This window comes from Lynx canadensis, chromosome F2, assembly GCF_007474595.2.
Source record: "Lynx canadensis isolate LIC74 chromosome F2, mLynCan4.pri.v2, whole genome shotgun sequence".
Lineage (NCBI taxonomy): Eukaryota > Metazoa > Chordata > Mammalia > Carnivora > Felidae > Lynx > Lynx canadensis.
This window is the reverse complement of record NC_044320.2, coordinates 76,788,491-76,810,535: the sequence shown is the minus strand read 5'-3', so window position 1 is coordinate 76,810,535 and position 22,045 is coordinate 76,788,491. Positions and strand designations below refer to the sequence as shown.

General features: G+C 37.8%; 1 protein-coding gene across 3 annotated transcripts in view; it reads right to left on the bottom strand.

Annotated features, from left to right (window-relative positions):
* Positions 1–22,045, bottom strand: part of TCEA1 (transcription elongation factor A1) — a 43,703-nt gene that overhangs the window by 5,167 nt on the left and 16,491 nt on the right. For 2 of the 3 annotated variants that reach the window (XM_030303707.1, XM_030303708.2), the window contains exons 3-8: positions 19,924–20,029; positions 13,974–14,061; positions 10,265–10,410; positions 8,761–8,817; positions 7,639–7,793; positions 5,374–5,520 (exon numbers count right to left, since the gene is read on the bottom strand). In XM_030303707.1, the coding sequence (XP_030159567.1) occupies positions 5,374–5,520; positions 7,639–7,793; positions 8,761–8,817; positions 10,265–10,410; positions 13,974–14,061; positions 19,924–20,029 (699 nt within the window). Of the gene's footprint in view, positions 1–5,373; positions 5,521–7,638; positions 7,794–8,760; positions 8,818–10,264; positions 10,411–13,973; positions 14,062–19,923; positions 20,030–21,021; positions 21,107–22,045 lie in introns of those variants that run through there. The other variant, XM_030303709.1, reaches the window with a different exon arrangement.

The following is a 22,045-nucleotide window of genomic DNA, read 5'->3' as shown; positions in this document are numbered from 1 at the left end:
GTTAGTTATCTTGATCTTGGTCATAATTCCACAATGTATATGTGTATAAGATCATCACGCTGTACACTTTAAATACATAAAATTATATGCCAATTCCTCATAATGTTGGGGGGTTGGAAATTTGCATACAGGAACGTTTGAAGAGTGTAATTTTACAACAGCACAAACACTAGAAACACGTTAAATATCCAACAGGGAAATAATAAGAGCATACCTATCTGATGGAACATTATATAGCTATTAAAATGTTTACCCAGGTTTTGTATTTTTTTTTTCAAATAATTAAAGGAAAAGGCTTATGTTTTATAGTAGCTAAGTGAAAAGAAGTACATTCCTCCCTTAAACAATGTGGGGGTTAAGACTGCCGACTCTTCATGCAGTTGAACATCCACATCTGACTCCCCCAAAAACGTAACCGCTAATAACCTACTAGTGACCAGAAGCCTTACTTACCAATAACAGAAACTATCAATTAACACATACTTTGTGTGTTGTACATACTATATACTAAATTCTTTTTTTTTTTTTAATATTTATTTACTTTGAGAGAGTGCGAGCACATGTGTGTTCACGTGCGGGGGAGGGAAAGAGAGAGCAGGAGAGAGAATCCCAAGCAGCCTCCACGCTGTCAGCCCAGAGCCCACATGGGGCTTTATCTTACGAACCATGAGATCATGACCTGGGCCGAGATCAAGAGTCAGACAAAACTGAGGCACCCAAGCACCCCCTATATACTAAATTCTTAAAGCAAACTACAGAAAAGAAAATGTGACTAAGAAAATCATAAGGAAAATACATTTTCAACACCGGATATATATTTACTGAAAAAACTTTGTGTAGAAGGGAACTCACGCAGTTCAAACCTGTGTTGCTCGAGGGTCAACTGTATCTAAAATGATTGGCTGCAACTAGATAAGAAAAAATTCACAAAATACCGCAGGTACCAAAATACTGACCACTATTCTCTCTGAGCACAGATTAACGGGTGATTTTAAATTTCTTGTTCATATTTTCCTGTGTTTTCCAATTTTTCTATGAATAGGTACTTTACGGGGTGCCTGGGTGGCGCAGTCGGTTAAGCGTCCGACTTCAGCCAGGTCACGATCTCGCGGTCCGTGAGTTCGAGCCCCGCGTCAGGCTCTGGGCTGATGGCTCAGAGCCTGGAGCCTGTTTCCGATTCTGTGTCTCCCTCTCTCTCTGCCCCTCCCCCGTTCATGCTCTGTCTCTCTCTGTCCCAAAAATGAATAAACGTTGAAAAAAAAAAAAATTGAATAGGTACTTTACATTGCTTTAAAAGGCTAATATGACCCTGTAATCCAGAAATCTCACTCCTGACACACTCAAAAGAATGGGAAGCAGGGTGTCAGAGGTATTGTACAACAGAAGTCCATAGCAGCATTATTCACAATATAGCCCAAAAGGTGGAAGCAGATGTCCACCAGCAGATGAGTGGATAAACAAAATGTGATATATACATTCCATGAATACTATCCAGCTTTTAAAAGGAAGGAAATTCTGATAGATGCTATAATATGGATGGCCGTTTATGAACACTATATGGTTTTAATTTGCATTTCCCTGATGATTAGTGATGTTGCTCTGCACACAGACCTTTGTGTTTCTAATTACTATCTTAGAATAGATATCAGAAATAAGCCAGAGACAGAAAAGAACAAATACTGTATTATTCCATTTATCCTTCTGACTACCTAGAGTAGCCAAATTTGGAGACTGGTGGTTGCCACGAGTTAGGGAAATGTACAGTTACTCTTTAATGGGTATTGAGTTTCAGTTTTACAAAAGAAAAAGAATCCTGGAGATTGGCACAATATTATGAATGCACTACTATTCAACTGTATACTTAAAAATGGTTAAGAGGCTCAATTTTGGGTTATGTGTATTTTACCACCACTAAAAATTTTAAATTAAAAAGAGAACTCAGGGAAAAAAAATAATAAGCTAATATGATTTTTAAAAATTTTAGCAACATAACAGACTTCTGAAGTTTTCCACTTGAGAGAATTCCTGAAACCAAGGTTCCAAAGACAGAAGATTATCTCTTTCAAGTGAGCATTCCCGAATGAAGCTGACAATACATTATTAAAGTTAGAAGTTATTCTTAGGTGGGGTGCCTGGGTGGCTCAGTCGGTTAAGCGTCCGACTTCGGCACAGGTCATGATCTCGCGGTTCATGAGTTTGAGCCCTGAGTCTGGCTCTGTGCTGCTTCAGATTCTGTGTCTCTGTCTTTTTCTGCCCCTCCCCCACTCAAGATATGGCTCTCTCTCAAAAAATGAATGAACATTAAAAAAAAAAAGGGGGGCGCCTGGGAGGCTCAGTTGGTTAAGCGGCCGACTTTGGCTCAGGTCATGATCTCGCGGTCCGTGAGTTTGAGCCCCGTGTCGGGCTCTGTGCTGACAGCTCAGAGCCTGGAGCCTGTTTCAGATTCTGTGTCTCCCTCTCTCTGACGCTCCCCCATTCATGCTGTCTCTCTGTCTCAAAAATAAAATAAACGTTAAAAAAAAAAAATTTAAAAAAAAAGTTATTCTTAGGTTTAAGTATAGGGGAGATAAGGAAAATGGATGAAGGCAAGAACCTAAATACTGTATTCTGTTTTTTTTTTTTTTTTTCAACGTTTATTTATTTTTTGGGACAGAGAGAGACAGAGCATGAACGGGGGAGGGGCAGAGAGAGAGAGAGACACAGAATCGGAAACAGGCTCCAGGCTCTGAGCCATCAGCCCAGAGCCTGACGCGGGGCTCGAACTCACGGACCGCGAGATCGTGACCTGGCTGAAGTCGGGCGCTTAACCGACTGCGCCACCCAGGCGCCCCTAAATACTGTATTCTGAATAACGTATATTTACATTGAATGTAGGAATCCAGTATGTGTTACCACTTCAAAGATCAGCAGCTCACAATACCTGTAAACTATCAACATGATTTTTAACTCAAAAGCCCAAAGGAAGATAAAGAAGAGGCATTCTCAAAAGAATAGCATTCTGTTTACTTAAGGCTTTAAGATAAAAAATGCCTTGAAAAATCCTTCTGAAGTATTCTCATGTATTTATATCTAAATACTTCCTAAACTGGGGCCCTAAAAGTATAAGGAACTTCTTGCTCTCTGGAAAAAATCTGGTCTCCTGGTAGATACATGTTAACCCAAGAGTCAAACTTAAGTCTTTTATATCTGTTACTCTGACAACTTGGGAAGTTTTAGATCTACTGACAGAATTTTTTTATTCTATTTTAAATACCTTTCTATTTACACTTAATACTTCCTACTACGCAGCATTTTCAGGATAGAATTTTCATTGCTGAGATTTTTCTACATGATTAAAAGAAAACACAGCAATCCAAACTCAGATATTTCTGAAGCCATTTTCATTTGTTAATGTATTTTAGTGACTATCAGTAGTAATACTTTCACAGAATAAAATACTGAAATATCAGACATATAACTATGATTAAATGAAATACTTCAAAAAGGTAGAGGACTTTAGATTGGTTAAGTAGAGCATATCTGAACATGCAGTGCTAAAAAACTAAGAGACAGAAGTTTATGTAGTGTGCTACCACATTTCTACGAAATGGGAAAACAGGGACACCTGAATGGCCCAGTCGGAAGAGCATATGACTCTCAATCTCAAGGTCGTGAGCTAGAGCCCTGCGTTGGGTGTAGAGATTACAAAATAAACCAACGAACCAACCAAAACAAACACACACACACACACACACACACACAAAATAAAATGGAAAACAAAAATATATTCATATTTGTATATGCACGCATAAAACACACAGAAAGCCACACAACTAACGAGTAATCCTGGTTTACCTCCAGGGAGGTGGGACCAAGTAGCTGCAGGCGAAAGTGGGAAGGGAACTTTCTATGCATAATCTTTTGTACCTTTTGAATTTTTAACCTTGAGAACAGAATATCCTCTAAAAGTTAAAGAACAAACTAACTAAAGGATCTTTTCTGTAACTTACAGAGTTTAGTAATACTACTTTCTTAACAGCTTAATTTTCTGTCAATCAGAAAATTCAATTCCCTAAATCTATTACCCTGAAACATTAACTGTAAGTTATTCTCTAACGGGAAATCTTTGAATTTAGTAGATTACAGACACAGCACAAAAATACCTTCTTGACAAATGAAATTAATGATAGTTTGATAAACCATTTTCACACACATATACAACAAAAATAATCATTATGTGGCTCTTTTCACAGCTCTTTTGTTCAAGAACAAAAAGGGTTAGTCACATTCTATTTGAAGATAAAAGTCATCAATATGTGGCAGAAAAGGAATCGGTGTCTGGAAAGCAGTTAAGCTAAAAGTAGCCATGCTCCAAGTGAGGAAGAATAAAGAACTTTCCTTAAATTGTATGATCCTGCCAAATAAAAAGAATTATAACCTGATTATATGCCAACCAATAATCAACTGCTCGACTCTTAGAAAAAGAATATGGGCATTTTATTAAATCCTATAATGTGTTTTATTAATTTTCTTTAATTCATATAGCGTTCACAGTAACAATTTCCATGAAAGTATAAATATATCAGCTTATTTTCAATGAAGTGAAATCTGTTAGTATTCAGAAAGCATTTCTGGGGCGCCTGGGTGGCTTAGGTGGTTGAGCGTCTGACTCTTGATTTCAGCTCAGGTCATGATCTCACAGTCATGAGATCCAGCCCCCTGTCAGGCTCCACAGAGCATGCAGCCCGCTTGCGATTCTCTGTCTGTCCCTCTCTCTCTCTCTGCCTCTCCCTGCTGCTTGTGCACGTGCATGCTCTCTCTCAAAATAAACATTTTTTTTAAAAGAGCATTCTTACACTGAAAAGACCACATCTCCTCTTGAGAAATATCAAAGTACCGGTAATTATCTTTACTACTTGCTTTGAAACAAGAGTTGCAAGCATTCCATTTAGTCATTTTTAATTGAATTATAACTGACATACAATTTTGTGATTAGTTTCAGGTGTACAAGTGATTAGACATTTTTATACATTATGAAATGATCTGAATAGGTCTAGTTACCCTCTGTCACTATACAAAGTTAGTACATTACTGACTGTATTCTTCATGCTGTATGTTACCACATCCTTGTGACTTATTTTATACCTAGAGGTTTGTACCTCTTCATCCGCTTCACCTATTTCATGCACCCCTCCACCCCTCTTCTCCAACAATCACCAGTTTGCTCTCTGTATCTGAGTGTTTCAAACATTTTTGGTTTATCCATTTCCTTTGTTTTTTAGATTCTGCATATAAGTGACTCATATAGTATTTGTCTTTCTGTCTTACCTGACTTAACATAATACCCTCAAGCATTCTTCATATGAAAATAAGAATCTATAAACAATCACAAACCTGTGTGTAAGTACAATTCTTCTTTTTACATTTGCCACATGTAAATAAGTCAGTCTGGGTTCCACCCGTCTTGGCCATCTGATGCTCTCTGATGGCTTCTTTGGTCAAGTTTTTCCGCATCTCTTTGAGTTCATCACTAGCCATTTCCTGTCAAGGAGGTGGCAATACCACTCAGTTATAGGCACCTTCTATATATATCCTGACTGCTTTTTATGTTCAATTAGCTTAATAATAATAGAACAAAAATCAACTTCTAAAGTTTTAAAAGTGAAAAATTAGTATTTTTCCTCATAGAACTTGTAAATTTGCTTCCTTTTAAAATTTCTTCAAATACTTATAAGTTTGTATGTGAAAATGAGATTTACTGTTTAAAGGTTTATAAACAACGTAACAATCCTGTAGCAGTTAGCACCTCTAGTATCCAGATTATGGTCTCTACCATCGCCCTCCCCAAAAAGGAACCAGGGACCTTTGGAGGAATCTTCAGTTCCCATTTTGAGTCAAGAAATGCACAGGATAAGCTAGGGTCATCTTTTTGTGCCAGAGAAGCATGGAAGCCTCCAAAGACTCTTGCAGTCGAGTCAAACGGACAGAGGGGCTAAGACGAAGGAGCTCCCATTAGCCAAGGATAGGACAGTTTCTTCAGCCATCAAAATAAATTACTGTACAGAATCAATCCCCACTGGGTAAATAAAAATGTCACAAATCCATGATGATACTGAAAAAGGAGAGCACAAGGATGCAAAAGCAGAAACAAAAGCCCACAGTGGCCATTACTACGGCACCAACTCCTCATTCTGATAAACTGCTAGCTAAAGGGCAACAGTTCCACATTTGCCTGCCTTTCCTATCCAACCCAAAAGAGTAACTAAGTGCCTGAGCTTATAAGGGAAAGTGCTTCTTTGTCAAAGAAATCTAGCTAAAGATGTGAAGGGAGTGACAGAACTTTAGAAGTCACTATTTTGCAACTCCTAATAAAATAACCAATTCAGGCAAGGAGCATCATGAGACGAACATGAGACGAGAGGTCAAAGGAGAACTTTACAACGGGAGCATCGGACTGTCCGCATCCAAACCCACTGACCCATCTCGGCGTGCTAACAGTCCAAAGCAGTAAGACGCTGTGCATCTCCTGATGTGGTGCAACATGGAGCAAAAATCACCAGTTACCAAGTCTTTGTGGGGAAAACAGCGGAATTTGTGTGTAATCAAGCCTAGAGAGCTAGCTTCCAGTTTACAGAAAACTTAAGTAACATCATGAGGGAGAGAAAGAAAATTCATACCGTGGGATACAGAAGAAATAAACTGGTTTCTGCAACAGGTCAGTGTCATGAAGGAAAAAAGGGGGCAGGGGTAAGAGAAGAGACTGCTATGGATTTAAATGCATATATACAGAATCTTTAGAAACCAAACTAAAGGCAATATGTTGATGTGGATCCTGACAGAAAGTAATGTACAATCAGGAAAATATGAATATAAATTAGGAATTATTGTTAGCTTTGTTGGATGTAGTGATGACAATGTAGAAAGTTATATTTTTAAAGGTTATCTCTCGCAGGTTTATAAACTAAAAAGATACAATGTCTCAAGGGAAAAGAAGCAAAAAGAAAAAAGGGATAGGTGAAAAGGGTGACAAACTCTTGAAAATATCAGAAGCGTGGGTGATGGATATATAGACGATCATTACACTCTGGTCTCTAAAGTTTCAAGTTATTTTAATGAGGTTTTTTAAAAAATAAATTTTAAAAATATAAATTTTTATTAGCTATAGAGACAAATTCATTCTCTTGGATGCATAATAAAATAATGAGACTGCAGAGTTTGAACAGCTATGTCTATAAATAGCAAGCTCTGAATTTTTTTTCCATCATTCCCTAAAATTTAGGAATAGTCGATATGATGTGACCAGTTTTATGGGGTTTAACCATGAAAAGAACTCAGAAGTTACAAAGTCTGCTTGCAACTAGATACTCAAATCTTCAATTTCATGTGAATCCAAAGTAAGTAAAAACACTTTTGCTTTTTGACAATGATTTAAGGCAATCAACCAAAGATCATGGGACAGTTGTGTAAGCAACAAAGTACTGATACCAACTGATTCAATCACCTTACATATTTGTCTAGTACGTTACACACATAAATATCAGAATAGCTAATAAGGATTTATTATAAATATAGTATTTATATAGAACTTCATCATTCAGACAGACTTTACTTGGCATCATGTAGTCACATCATGGAAACATTATTTTCACATATACTCACCTCTGCTGTCATCCTAGCAAATAAGTCAGGAGGAATATTTCCACACAGTACGTTTTTCCTTAAATTTGGATTCTTAGCATCTTTAAGATTTGATATCCTACTTCGTACTCTATTTTTGTATTTCATGTCTGTATTCCTTATTTCTTGATATATAGGTACTAGGCCGTTAAGGAAAAAAGGTTAAATTATAGAAGTAAGGTATTTTTTTCCCTAGTTCACCAAAATAAGAATACCTGAAATTTCTAAGCAGTTCTCCACAAGTTTCCAACATTAGATTAAGCTAACAAGGCACTGCTTCTACCTCGTTGCTTGATCTGAAACTGGCAAGTAATAGTGATCCTACTTTTATATCAAGAATGAGCAATACTTTCTTCATAATGTTTAATGCCAGCAGCACACAAATTAGAAATGTTTCAAAAAGTAACTTAAGTACTCAGTCTGAGAAAACTTGTAAAAAGAAGCCTGAATTTATATAAACTTTTGCTTGCCCAAATCTGAATTCTACAAAGGATCCTAAAAGTCTTGATGACACAGCTCCTTTGGGACCCACTGGGAAGAAACCCATTCACGGTGGCCCCAAAGGATCGCTTCTTGCCCCAGCTCAGCAAGAAGCTAGTTTAGCAGGTTCTTTTCCTCTCAACAGAAAGCAAGCCCCAAGCACAGCATGCCATCTAACAAGGCCATGGATAGTTCCAGGGTCACACTGTCACCTAGACATGCAAGTCCCCTCTTCCAAAGCCCTTTCAATAGTGCTCAGCACAAACACACTTCCCTCCTGATGATGAAGTCAGGGGACCTCATATGCTTTGCTGAGTTCCCTCAAACATGAGACCCTACTTCACACGTGGTGTGTATGTTTTCCGCACCCTTTTGCACGACTTCAGCTGGGGTGTTATATTCTCAATTTGCAAGGCAGAGAAGTAAAAATACTATCAACACATATGTTTTCCTTTTGATTAACAAGAAAACAACAATAAAATGACATGCCCTATTGTTTCCCAGCAAAACAATACAATCAAGATAGAAACTGAAAAATGAAACTCTAAATTCTATACAGGAAGAAAAAAAGTTAATCTATACCAGATTATTTAAAACAGTCATGAATATACACAGAAAGGATATCTTCCTCAATTTGAGATCCTAATTCTTCTTCATCGGCTCCAATAGCGACGTAGTCATCTAAACACAGGCACAAAGAATTGTCAAGAATAAGTGATTATGACATATTAAAAGAAAATTTCAATACAGAGTAAATTAAACTGCATTCCTATTTCTTCAACCCCATTGCCTTAATAAAGAGTCCTTTTTGTTTAGTTTCATTAGAATCTGGTCTCTTTACTACCCACTAGACTCTCCTGGATTCACCTAATGTCCACAGTGCTCCTGCAATGATGACTCCTTATCCCTCAGGAGTGGGGAAGTAATTGATCTAGCAGGCAATTCCTCATTTCACAACTCCATAAATTCTGGTTGCTCCAGCAGAGAGTAGAGAAAGTTATAGAAAGAACTGTCTTGTCTCCTGTGACTCAGGCTTCAATGCAAAGAAACCCTTCATTTCATCTGCCAATCACATATATGGACACACTCAGAAGACTCCTATGCAAATATTCAAACAGATAGAAGGAAATAAAAAGAAACTAGGAAGAAAAAAGAAAAAATATATAAAGAAACAGGGAATCAAAATAGAAAAGGCAGAGTAAGGAGAAAAACAGGTCATACTAACTATGGATCAAGTATAATAGAAAAGAAAAAGAATGAACTTGTATAAGATGATAAATATTTCTATATGTAAAACTTAAAAGTTAAAATTTTACATAAGAATGGATAACTTCAAATTAAATTAAGGCTCGCATATATATAAATCAAGATCTCTTTTTCACTTAAAAAAAGGTAGAAAATGGAATTACAAATATAAAACTTAAATACCATATTTCATACTAACATTTAACAACAGGACCCAAATACAGTATCATTAACGCTCAATGTGGGGAGCAGAGTAATTACAGTTGTCCCTCAAACACCACAGCAGTTAGGGACGCCAACACCCCATGCAGTAGAAAATCCTCATATAACCTCTGACTCCCCAAAAACTTAGTAATAGCCTACTGTTGACCAAAAGCCTTACCAATAACATAAACAACACATACTTTACATGTTACATGTATTATATACTGTATTCTTATAATAAAGTAAGCTAAAGAAAAGAAAATACCATTAAGAAAATCACGAGAGAAAAATACATTTATAGGACTGTACTGTTTGTGCTGAAAACAAATCTGCATTATAAGTGAACCTGCGCAGTTCAAACCCAGTGTTCAAAGGCCAACTATACTTTGCAGGTTACAAGTGGAGGGGAAAGATTTGCGAAAACCCTTTAAGTTACTGTAAACAAAGGAAACATCCATAGACGAGAAGGAATCTCTTCCCTGGAACTACACAGTAGGCCCCACGATGCCTGTACCTCTCTGCCAGCAGTAAGCCCTGTCTGCCACAACGTCCTCCTGCACTGAGCAGCGCAAGTAGCTAGCACGGGGCTGCTGCTGGGGAGGCAGACACACGGGGGTGGCCGCGGCAGAGGTGGCGCAAACAAAGGACTCGGCGATGGAACAGGGCACACTAAACTTACCTCCCGTTCGGAGAGCGGCTGCAATCATCTCCCTACACTTCAACCGCACAGAATCAGAAGTGCTCGGTGCCCGAGGGAAAGACGAAACATAAGTATCTCGGGCATTTGCCTCCTCCTTTCTGCTGCTTATGTTGCCACTGGAACTACTAAAATACACACACACGCATACACGCCAAAAAGAGGTCAGGAAAAAGTCTCTTAAAATAACAGCATTACTATCCAAAAACAAAATTTCTTGACCTAAACAAATGACACAGTATTCAGTGACATGAAAACAAAAATGGTGTTGCACACACGTTTCTAAAAAGTTAAAATCTTATTAAATCTGAGACTCATTTCATGTTTTTTTAACCAACTAAACATTTGATCTTTTTAAACATTAAACAATATTTTTAATATTTAAGAAAATACACATTACAGCTCAATACAATAAATAAAAAGCAAGGATTTCGGTTATACAAGGGGAGGAGGGGATGACACCAAAGAATACAACAGCTCTCAACCAAAACTAGAGGGAAAAACAATGTTAAAAAAACCTTATTCCAATTAGACAACCAAAGAGGTTTATATTTAAAACACTCCCTTCAGAATAAAAAACATGTATAGTGACAAATGAATTGTAAGAATATAAAAATGTCTCTTTAATTTCTCCATAGAAACATCAACTCAGTCAAGGACAGTTTAATAGTTTTTGAGTCAACCCGATCATTTCAACTGCTGCTGATTAACTTCTTAGAGTCTCACTAAAATTACTTTCTGCGGGGTTTCAATTAACTTTTTTTTTTTTTTTAAATTTTTTTTTCAACATTTTTATTTTTTATTTATTTTTGGGACAGAGAGAGACAGAGCGTGAATGGGGGAGGGGCACAGAGAGAGGGAGACACAGAATCGGAAACAGGCTCCAGGCTCTGAGCCATCAGCCCAGAGCCTGACGCGGGGCTCGAACTCACGGACCGCGAGATCGTGACCTGGCTGAAGTCGGACGCTTAACCGACTGCGCCACCCAGGCGCCCCTCAATTAACTTTTTTTAAAAACATTTCTTAAGCTTATTCGTTTGTTTTTGGTAAAGAGTGCACGTGCAAGTGAGGGAGGAAGGGGTGGGGGGTGGAGAGAGAGAATCCCAAGCAGGCTCCACACTGCCAGCACAGAGCCTGATGCAGGGCTGGTCATGATCCCAGGGTCGTGGGATTGAGCCCCATCATGTCAGGCTCCCTGCTGAGCGAAGAGCCTGCTTGGGATTCTCTCTCTCCCCCTCTGCCCCTCTCCCCTGCTCTAAAATTAAAAATTAAAAATAAATAAATAAATAATGGGGCACCTGGGTGACTCAGTTGGTTACGCGTCTGACTTTGACTCAGGTCATGATCTCACAGTTCTTGGGTTCGAGCCCCACATCAGGCTTGCTACTGTCAGCCTGTCGGCGTTGAGCCTGGAGCCTGCTTCAGACTCTGTCTCCCTCTCTCCCTCTGCCCTCCCCCTGCTCATGCTCTGTCTCTTCTCTCTCAAAAATAAATGTTAAAAAAAATTGTTTTTTAATAAAAAATTAAAACTTCATAAACAGATACAGTGGACAGAACAGTCCTTCTGTATCCTTCTACATTTAATCATCTCCTAGAAACTTTGTCTTCTTCAGAGTGTGTGTGTGTGTGTGTGTGTGTGTGCGCGCGCGCGCGTGGACAGATACCAACCATTTTGTCAGACTTCATATTGATAATACTATGTTTTTGTCAACAGGCTCTATCCCTAAACTTCAATTACATAAAATGGATAAAAATACACTACCAACTTATTCCTACTTCAATATCTATTTAAAATGATCTGCCTATACTTTTATATTTTATATTCAAGGCATTAAGTCAAATGACTTTGAATGTAACACAATTGAAAGCATTTGTTAAAAACTTCATAAATTATGGCCTATACTTTCCAAAAATATTAAGGTCATGAAACACAGTGACAGACTGAAAAATTACTCCAGATTAAAGGAAACCAGAGATGATAGCTAATGCAGTATGTGATCTTAGATGATACTTTGGAAAATCTTTTTCCTCTGGAATAAGGGGAAGACCGCTAAAATACGAGTAAGTCCTATAGATTAGAAAAAAGTATCGTATTAATCCTAACTTCCAGATTATTAAGATCTACATTGTGGTTAGATGTAAGAAAATGTCCTGTTCTTACGAAATATGCACTGAGGTATTTAGGGATATAAAGGACTCTTATTTAGGGGCACCTGGGTGGCTCAGTCGGTTGAGCGTCTGACTTCGGCTCAGGTCATGATCTCAAGGTTCGTGAGTTCAAGCCCCGCGTCCCCACGTCGGGCTCTGTGCGGGCAGCTTGGAGCCTGGAGCCTGCTTCGGATTCTGTCTCCCTCTCTCTCTCTGCCCCTCCCCAGCTTGTACTCTGTCTCTTCCTCTCTCAAAAATAAATAAACATTAAAAAAAATTAAAAAAAAAAAAAGGACTCTTATTTGGTTCAAAATAAAATTATTCATGTGTCTTAAGTATGTACACAAACATAAATGTATGTGTGTACACATACATAAATGTATGTGTATACACATACACTGGCAATTGGGGATTCTCTTTACTATTCTTACGATTTTTTAAAAGTCTAAAACTATCTCAAAGAGTTAGAAAACACTGAATAAATTTTATTAACACCTGATGTTTAAACCCTGTCTTTAGCTTACTTCCTTTAGCATCTAGACTAAGTTTAGTTAGTCTAATGCGTAAAATAACAGTGTATGGGACATAGGTCACTGTTACTGAACAAAGGAGGGGTATATTATCACTCTGGGGAAAAATACTAAGAAATAAATGAAGTTAAAATAAGTAGCCTAAAACTTGAGTGCAGCAGAACCATGTGAATAGCTTGTTAAAAACATATTTCTGGGCCCCATCACCAAAATTCCTGATTCAGTAGTTTCAGGGTAAAGCCCCAGATTTTGCTTTGCTAACAAGTTGCCAGGTTCCCCACCCTTCCAGGGACCAAACTTTGAGAACTACTGCTCTAAATCAAAGTCAAATGTTAAAACACAAGCTTCCCAAGAAGAGAGGAACAAAGGCCTCACAAGAGGTAAGGAAAAATTTGAACCCTTTTTCAGTTCTTATGACAGCTAAATTGGGAAGGAAAAAAGCATAAAAAGAGAGTTAGATCCAGGTCACCCCCCCAAAAAAAATCAAAAATGGAATGTGGTAAATAAAGGAAGTAACCACTTGAATCCTGTTTTTTGTTTTGTTTTTCTTTAAAGTAGGCGCCACATCTAACGTGGAGCCCAACAAGGGACCTGAACTCACAACCCTGAGATCAAGGCCTGAGCTAATATCAAGAGTCAGATGTTTAACCGAATGAGCTACCTAGTTGCCCCCCAACCACCCGAAGCCTTAATCAGTGCCTTCATTATCAACTCTATTAATGCTATCCCAAAGATTCCATTCAATTAAGCTTGTTGAATACAGTGTTAATAATTTCTCCTTATTTATGTAATGTCAGAATTCTAAGTCTCTTTTAAATTTCCAGGAAAATCCTATGAGAAACCTTAGAATATTCTATTTGGTATAAACATTTACTAATTCCATTTAATTACAAAATAGAAAGAGGAGTACACATAAGTGACCATAAATAAAACCAAAATACAACCATGGAGGAAGTGATGGTCAAGTAGAACTATGACTTCCAACAGAAATGAATTTCCATAAAGTGACATACCTTTCTTCTCTTGCTTCAGGGCTATTCTGTGATGTAACTGCAATATCTTTTTTCTTTTCTTCAGGGTCTTTATCTGTTGATGGTCCATCTAAAAATTATGAAATCCCTCAGTTGTTAGCATTTGTTTAAAAAAAAAATTACAGGGGCACCTGGGTAACTCAGTCAGTTAAGCATCCAACTTCGGCTCAGGTCACAATCTCACAGTGTGTGGGTTCGAGCCCCATGTCAGGCCCCAGTCTGAGCTGTCAGAGCCTGGAACCCGCTTCGGATTCTGTGTCTCCCTCTCTCTCTGCCCCTCCCCCACCTACACTCTGTCTCTCTTTGTCTCAAAAATGAATAAACGTTAAAAAAAAATTTTTTTAATTACAAAATGGAACTACTGCATGTTACCAGGTTATTTATGTAACAACAAAAAAACACAAAAATCCTAAATTTTCAACAGTAAATAAAGTTTATGTAAGCTATTCTATTAACATATGTACTTGGGTATTTTTCACAATGCATGCTTAGTCAGCATTCCCCCAAAAAAACCTCCCTCTTTTGGTGGGAAGCACAATTCATATGCCAGTGGGAACCTAAAATAGAGAAAAATATACTTAAAAATACAGTCTTAAAAAAAATATATTCATTAATTAGTAAAATGGAGAAAAACATATAGAACAAAAGAAAGGAAAGAATATGGAAATAACATCAGCACTGTAATTTTATTTATTCTTTTTAAATTTTTTTTTTAACGTTTATTTATTTTTGAGAGAGAGAGAGAGAGAGACAGAGCATGAACAGGGGAGGAGCAGAGAGAGAGGGAGACACAGAATCCTTAACAGGCTCCAGGCTCTGAGCTGTCAGCACAGAGCCCGATGCGGGGCTCGAACTCACAGACCGTGAGATCATGACCTGAGCCGAAGTTGGACGCTTAACCGACTGTCATTTTTAAAATGACAGTGCAGGGGCGCCTGGGTGGCTCGGTCGGTTAAGCTTCCAACTCTTGATTTTGGCTCAGGTCATCTCACGGTTTATGAGTTTGAGCCCCGTGTAGGACTCCACACTGACAGTGTGTGGAACCTGCTTGGGATTCCCTCTCTCTGCCCCTTCTCCACACTCGCTCTCTCTCATTCCTTATCTCTCTCAAAATAACATTTAAAAGTTTTAAAAATTAAAGTGCAAAGCATATATAGCAATCTTATTTTAACAATTTTTCACGAAGTCAAAAAAATTATTTCAGGGACAGTAGTTAAAGAACATTTTCATAAAAAAGACTTCAGGATTAGTATGGCCTATCTAACACTTCCTCTATCTTAAAAAATCTGCAAAGTAATACCAAGTACACAAGCTTTAAGAGGTAAGAAGGTGTTTTAAAAAAAAAAAAAAAAAAGAGGTAAGGGGTGTAAAACAGGTTGAACCAGTGCAATCCTTTAACAATGAAAAGAACCATTCGCATTTAAATCAGCCAGAAGGGCCTTCTGAAACTGGGTTCAGAAACTGTTTGGATCTACTGCATAAATTATCCCACTCATCTATCTACATTTTGATCCCTACATAATAAGAGCTACATAAATACTTCACTTCCCCATCTTCCTCTGCACAGGATATAAAAGAACATATATTCAACTGATCATCAGGACCACCTAGATGACTTTTAAGCATATCCTTATGCTCAAGCTCCTATTTCTGCCAGTAAGGCCTGAGCATCAAAATCTCTAAAACTTCGCCAGATGACTTTAATATGCTAATCTAGATGAGGCTAACTGATAAGAAAATAGAACAAATCACAATTCTAGAACTTATCTTGTAAACATTAGGGTTACCAAATCTGAAATATAATTCAGGCCCCCTATGATACAGTGTTAGTTTTCAGATACTTTTATTGCCCTCCTTTATTTTTTTATATGAGAGAGAGAGAGAGAGAGAGAGAGAGAGAGAGAGAGAGAGAATCTTAAGCAGGCTCCAAGCTCAGTGCAGGGCCCAATGCAGGGCTGAATCCCACAGCCCTGGGATCATGACCTGAGCCAACTCAAGAGTCGGACACTCAAATGACTGAGCCCCCCTGGCGCCCCATTATTACCCCTCTTTTTTCTCTACAGTTCACGTGAAAGGCCCCAAAACCTAAAGATGGTATAGCACTGTGAGGTAGGAAACAAAAATTAATAAAGACGTTAAAGAGTATAACAGGGACTAAGAAATATTTCAAAACTGAGGGAGTAGAAAGCATCTGAAAGGTGGCACAACAATGCAGTATACTATCTAACGAAGATCCAGCGCGGTCACACGGGTCCCGCACACTGCTCTAGGAGAACTGGTGCAATCCTTTGAGGAAGCAGAGCAGTAAGGGCATTCCTGCTACCTAAATACAGCGTCGTGGGCAATAAAACAGACCCAGGGAGAAGTGCTCCAGCTCTGGACTGGGACTGACTGCAGACCACACCTCACTACCAATCCAACCGTGCACAGAATGCTTAATCTCAATCTCTCAATGCATACGTTCCCCATCAGAAAATGGGAAATATAATGGCACCTAGTACACTGGGTTCCTGGGAGGATTAAATGCATTCATAAAGGTTGATGCTTGGCATATGCAAGTATTCAAAACTGTGCTACCATGTAGCAGCAGTCGTAAATCTTCTAGAAATCTAGTTAATAATCTAAAGAAAAAGCTTTAGGCAGAAAGATACTCATCAAGACATTATTTATAATAGCTATAAAGCTAAAAAACCAGATATCTAACAGGTAAGAAATTAAAGCACAATCACCCAGTGGATTATTCTGAAGCCAATAAAATGGAATTGATGATATAAAGACACAAATGTTTTTCATTAAAAAAGGCAATATAAGTAAGTATACATACAGCATTAAAAAAAATACAGCTGAAGCAAAAGCTATACACCAAGAGAAAAAAAGATAAGAAATGCAACAAGACATTAACTGATGGTTGTATTTAGAGACAGACTTAAGGATGATTTCTTTTCCTCCTCCAACTCTCCAAATTTTATCTAATGAACATGGAAATCTTTTAACATAAAAAAAAAAAAAGATTTTAAAAGAGAACCTGTAATGAGATCAGATATCTCCAAAAAGTATAAAAGAGTAAAACTTCTTTAAATTAAGATTAAATAAATATAACTACAATGTCCCACAAAATGTAAACCATCTTTCCAGAAATAAAAACACATGTATATCGTTCTCAGTCAGTGTCTATGGCAAATTTTCATTACTTTAGAATATGGAATTCGACTTAAAATTTAAATTAATTATAAACACACAAAGTTTCAGTTGGTCTTTAAAGACTAGATTATTTTAAAAAGCTTTTGATTTTGAAATAATCTAAAGCTTGCACAAATATTTTAAGAATGGTACAAGAAACTTTACTCAGATTCGCCAAATGTTAACGTTTGCTACACTTGCTTCCTCATTCACTCACTGCCCCCTACAGATACGCATGCATGTGTCATATATATTCACACATGCACATCATTGTGCACACAGGCATAGTTCTTTTGAACTATTTGAAAGTAAGTAGCAGATATCATGCTCCTTAATCCCAAAATACCTCATTATGTATTCCCTAAGAAAAAAAAAATTCGGTTGAATAACCACAGTAAATAAATAAATTTAAGAATCACACAATACTGTTTACTTACCTACAGACATTACAAAAATTATGTCATTGATCCCAATTTACAATTTTTAGTCCCTAGTTTCCAAGATCTCAGAAGTAATAAGGTTTTTTGTTCTTGCTATTGTTGACTTTGAAATTGTAAAAGGTTCAACTTTTTCTATTTTTCTCTTCCACATAAAGCTAATAACTGCTTAGAGAAATGGCTGATTCGAGGGCTGGGGCAGGGAAGACAGATGAGCCCAACACATTTTCTGGCTCCAGAATATAAAAAAGAGATCAAGAAAACTGAAGGGGGGTGGGGGATGTCAAAAGGACACAAGAGCCAGTTTGAATGGGTACCCACTGGTCAAATCTGGGAAAATGGGAATATCAAAATAAATATGAACAGTAATGGATAAAATAGGAATCCATGTGTCCACACTAATAGAAAAACAACTGGAAAGTAAAAGGAGGGCTCTTTCTTATAGTAGAATACTGACTTACAGTAGAATGCTGACTTAGAAATATTGAAGAAAATTACAATTTTGCGACTATCACTATAAAATGTGGTCTGGGCAAAAATCAGTGAATACTAAACAGGGGATGAGAGGAGGTCTGATGAGAAGCAAGATAGTTTCAGGGTCTTAAAGTATCTCTCACAGAATACCTATTAGGTACAACAGAAAAAACAATAAACTACACGGTGTACACCTTGACTGGGTTATATCAAAATGAACGTCATCAGCATCAATGCCTCTGGAGGTGACACCCGAGAAGGATATAACACACTTATATAGTATTCCAACTATGCATGCTCAACCTGATCTAATCATAAGAAAATAACAAATAAGGCCCAAATCAGGAACATGCTATTAAAGATAAAGTGCGGGGCGCCTGGATGGCTCAGTCAGTTAAGCATCCAACTTCAGCTCAGGTCATGATCTCACGGTTTATGAGTTCGAGCCCCACATTGGGCTCTGTGTTGACAGCTCAGAGCCTGGAACCTGCTTCAGATCTGTGTCTCCCTCTCTCTCTGCTCCTCCCCCATGCAAGCTCTCGCTCTCTCTCTCTCTCTCTCTCAAAAATAAAGATTAAAAAAAATCTTTTTTTTAAATAAAGTGAGATGAGTGCTTGTATTCTTCAAATTGTCAATATTATAAGTAGCATAAGAAGGCTTAAGAACTATTCCAGACCAGGAGACTAGATTACGTGATCCTAGACTAGATCTTGTTCTGAAAGAAGAAAAAAAGCTCTAAAGGACACCACTGGGACACATGACAATACTGGAACCTGCACTGTCGATTAAAGTACTGTACCAATGTTAAATTTCCTGAATTTCCTATGATTATGTAAGAAAATAAACTTGTTCCAAGGAAACACACACTTAAGTATTAAAGGGTAAAGCATGATAGATGCAACCTATTCTCAAACAGTTCAGAAAAAATGTGTACGTGTGTGAATATGTACATACGGAGAAAGAGAAGACAAGTAATGACAAAACAAGCATGGCAAATATTAAAAATTAATGGGTCTAGAAAAAGTATACATGTGAGTTATTTTTATTATTCTTGTAAACCTTCTGTAAGTTAGAAAATTATTTCAAAAACGTTTTTAAAATGTATGACAACTTTCCCCATGGGGAAAATTCTTCTTCTTAAAGAGGCATCCATGTCCATCAACTGATGAATGGATAAAGAAATTGTGGTATATATACACAATGGAATACTACGTGGCAATGAGAAAAAATGAAATATGGCCTTTTGTAGCAACGTGGATGGAACTGGAGAGTGTGATGCTAAGTGAAATAAGCCATACAGAGAAAGACAGATACCATATGGTTTCACTCTTATGTGGATCCTGAGAAACTTAACAGGAACCCATGGGGGAGGGGAAGGAAAAAAAAAAAAAAAAAAAGAGGTTAGAGTGGGAGAGAGCCAAAGCATAAGAGACTGTTAAAAACTGAGAACAAACTGAGGGTTGATGGGGGGTGGGAGGGAGGGGAGGGTGGGTGATGGGTATTGAGGAGGGCACCTTTTGGGATGAGCACTGGGTGTTGTATGGAAACCAATTTGTCAATAAATTTCATATATATAAAAAAAAAAAAAAAAAAGAATGAGATGAGGATGCCCATTCATAAAAAAAAAAAGAGGCATCCAGTTGTAAGTTTTAGAAAACAAAAAAGGCTAAATTTGACTAGTTTAAAAAGCAAAACCCTCAAGGAGGTCAAACTAACACCCTTCCCATTTCATATAAGGCACTGATTTCAATACATCTATATTTATAAACAGGAAAATATGCAAACACCAAATGTTTGAATAAACCAGATCACGAATACACATAAGGGAAGATCAATTATACCTAATAACTTTTTCCAGGATTTGATGAGAGACTTTGCTAAAGATGTAACTTCTTCATCTGTACTCTGCTTGCGAATAGCATTCACTGACATTCCAATTCTTGTGGACTGCAAGGGAATACAAAAAATTTGTGTAAGCTGTCTTTATTTCAGACAATTTAGTGCTTCATTCTGTTCTTTCTCATTTTCCTGTTTCCATGGTATACCAGAAGAAAACCTGAGTTATTTGAATTCTTATAATAGTATACTATAGAATTAAGATACATGCATCTTCAGATCAACACTGGACTCAAGCTTATTAGCACAGAGATCTGCAGACAGATAAGCTGAGCTGCTATTGTAATAAGGTTGGTTAACTGGTAAAATGAAATCAGTCTCTCCATATCCCTTAAGGTAAGAATAAACTATAAAATATTTGTATTATATAGAAGGCATGAAGCAACCATGACTAACATACGCACTTCTTTGCTTCTATATATTCTTCTATGTAGATTACTTTGTGGATCATCTGCTGCAACTTTAATGAGGATACTCGAATATTACCATCTACAGAGGTTTAAGAACATTTTTTTTTTTTTGCCCCACATCAGCATACAATTACAGATACTAAAACGGACTTCACAGAGGGGCCCCAGGGTGGCTCAGTCGGTTAAGGCATCAGACTCCTGATACCGGCTCACGTCATGATCTCACGGTTCATGGGATTGAGCCCCGCATCAGGCTCTGAACTGACAGTGCAGAGCCTGCTTGGGATTCTGTCTCTCCCTCTCTCTCTGCCCTTCCCCCCTTTCTCTCCCTCTATCAAAATAAATAAACATTTGTTAAAAAAAGGACTTCACAGAATACAGTAATATATCATGTGATAATACTATGTACCCACAAATATGCTGGGAGCATCCGTATTCACTAATCTTCCTAATCACCATTTATTTTTTTTAATTTAATTTATTCAAGTGGACTTCATGCCCAATGTGGGGCTTGCCCTTACAACCCTGAGATCAACAGTCACCTGCTCCGCTGACTGAGCCAGCCAGGCACCCCTTCCTAACAACCTTTGAGCTTGATATCATTATCCCTACTCATCCAGCAATACACCATACCTAATTGGCAAAACTGGGATTTAAATGCACCTCCAAAGTCCAGCTCTTTCCAGGACATCAATGGTTTTCAAATTGTGCTCAAAGAACACAAAAGCTGTGACAGGCCAATTAAGGATGATAAATAAAAAAACAAATGGTAAATTATTTAGTTAGTTCAAGTTGTTAGTAGACGATCTTTCAAGACACATGGTCAATGGAAGAAAAAAACAACAAAAGGAATTGTTAGTGGTTAAAAAAAGCAGGAATCCCTGCTGTAAACTTTAAGGTAGAGTAATAAATGGGTACTTACAGTTTTCCTGCTAAATTATTCAAACTCCTCAACAAAGAGATTCAGGACAGAAATTCTGCTCAAGAATTTAGAACATGTGTTTGGCCAGAATGGCCTAAGCTGTATCTATGGAAAGAAAGCTGTGCAAGGCAGATAAGGTTCCACAGCAGAAAGATAAAGGGGATTCCACAATTCTAAAATCCTAAAATGGTTTGGGATTAATGTTTGGGGAGGGTTTCCCCCCAAAGAAAGTGGTTTACTGCTTTAATAAAATGCTCTTGGAACTTTTTTAATGAAGAAAATACTTTAGAACTTTTTAGAACTCTTCTAAAACACTTCAATATAGAAAATTGTCCACAAGCAAGTTCCTGGGCCAGATGGCATAGCCTACAACTGTGTGGACCCAGAGCTGTCCTAGTGGATACAGCTCACTGCTTAGAAGCCAGGCCTGCAACTGCAAGCAAGTACTGAGTGTCAGGTCTGACTTCCTCATCCCGATGCCTTTGGCACTCCTCCTCCAGCAGCCATTCACAGCTCTTCCTTACTACCACCCCAAAACCCACCCCACCCACCCACCCAGAAGAAAATCTATTTTTGGAACGAGTGGAAGAAATCATTTGAGCTACTAATACAGTTCTGAAGCTTGGGGCTGACACAGATTGGCAAAGAAAATGGAGCTTTAAGAGGTAGTCAGAGGCAAGCAAAGATACAGGAAGAGCATGAACAAATCATGTACTTTGGGTGACTGCTTTTTAA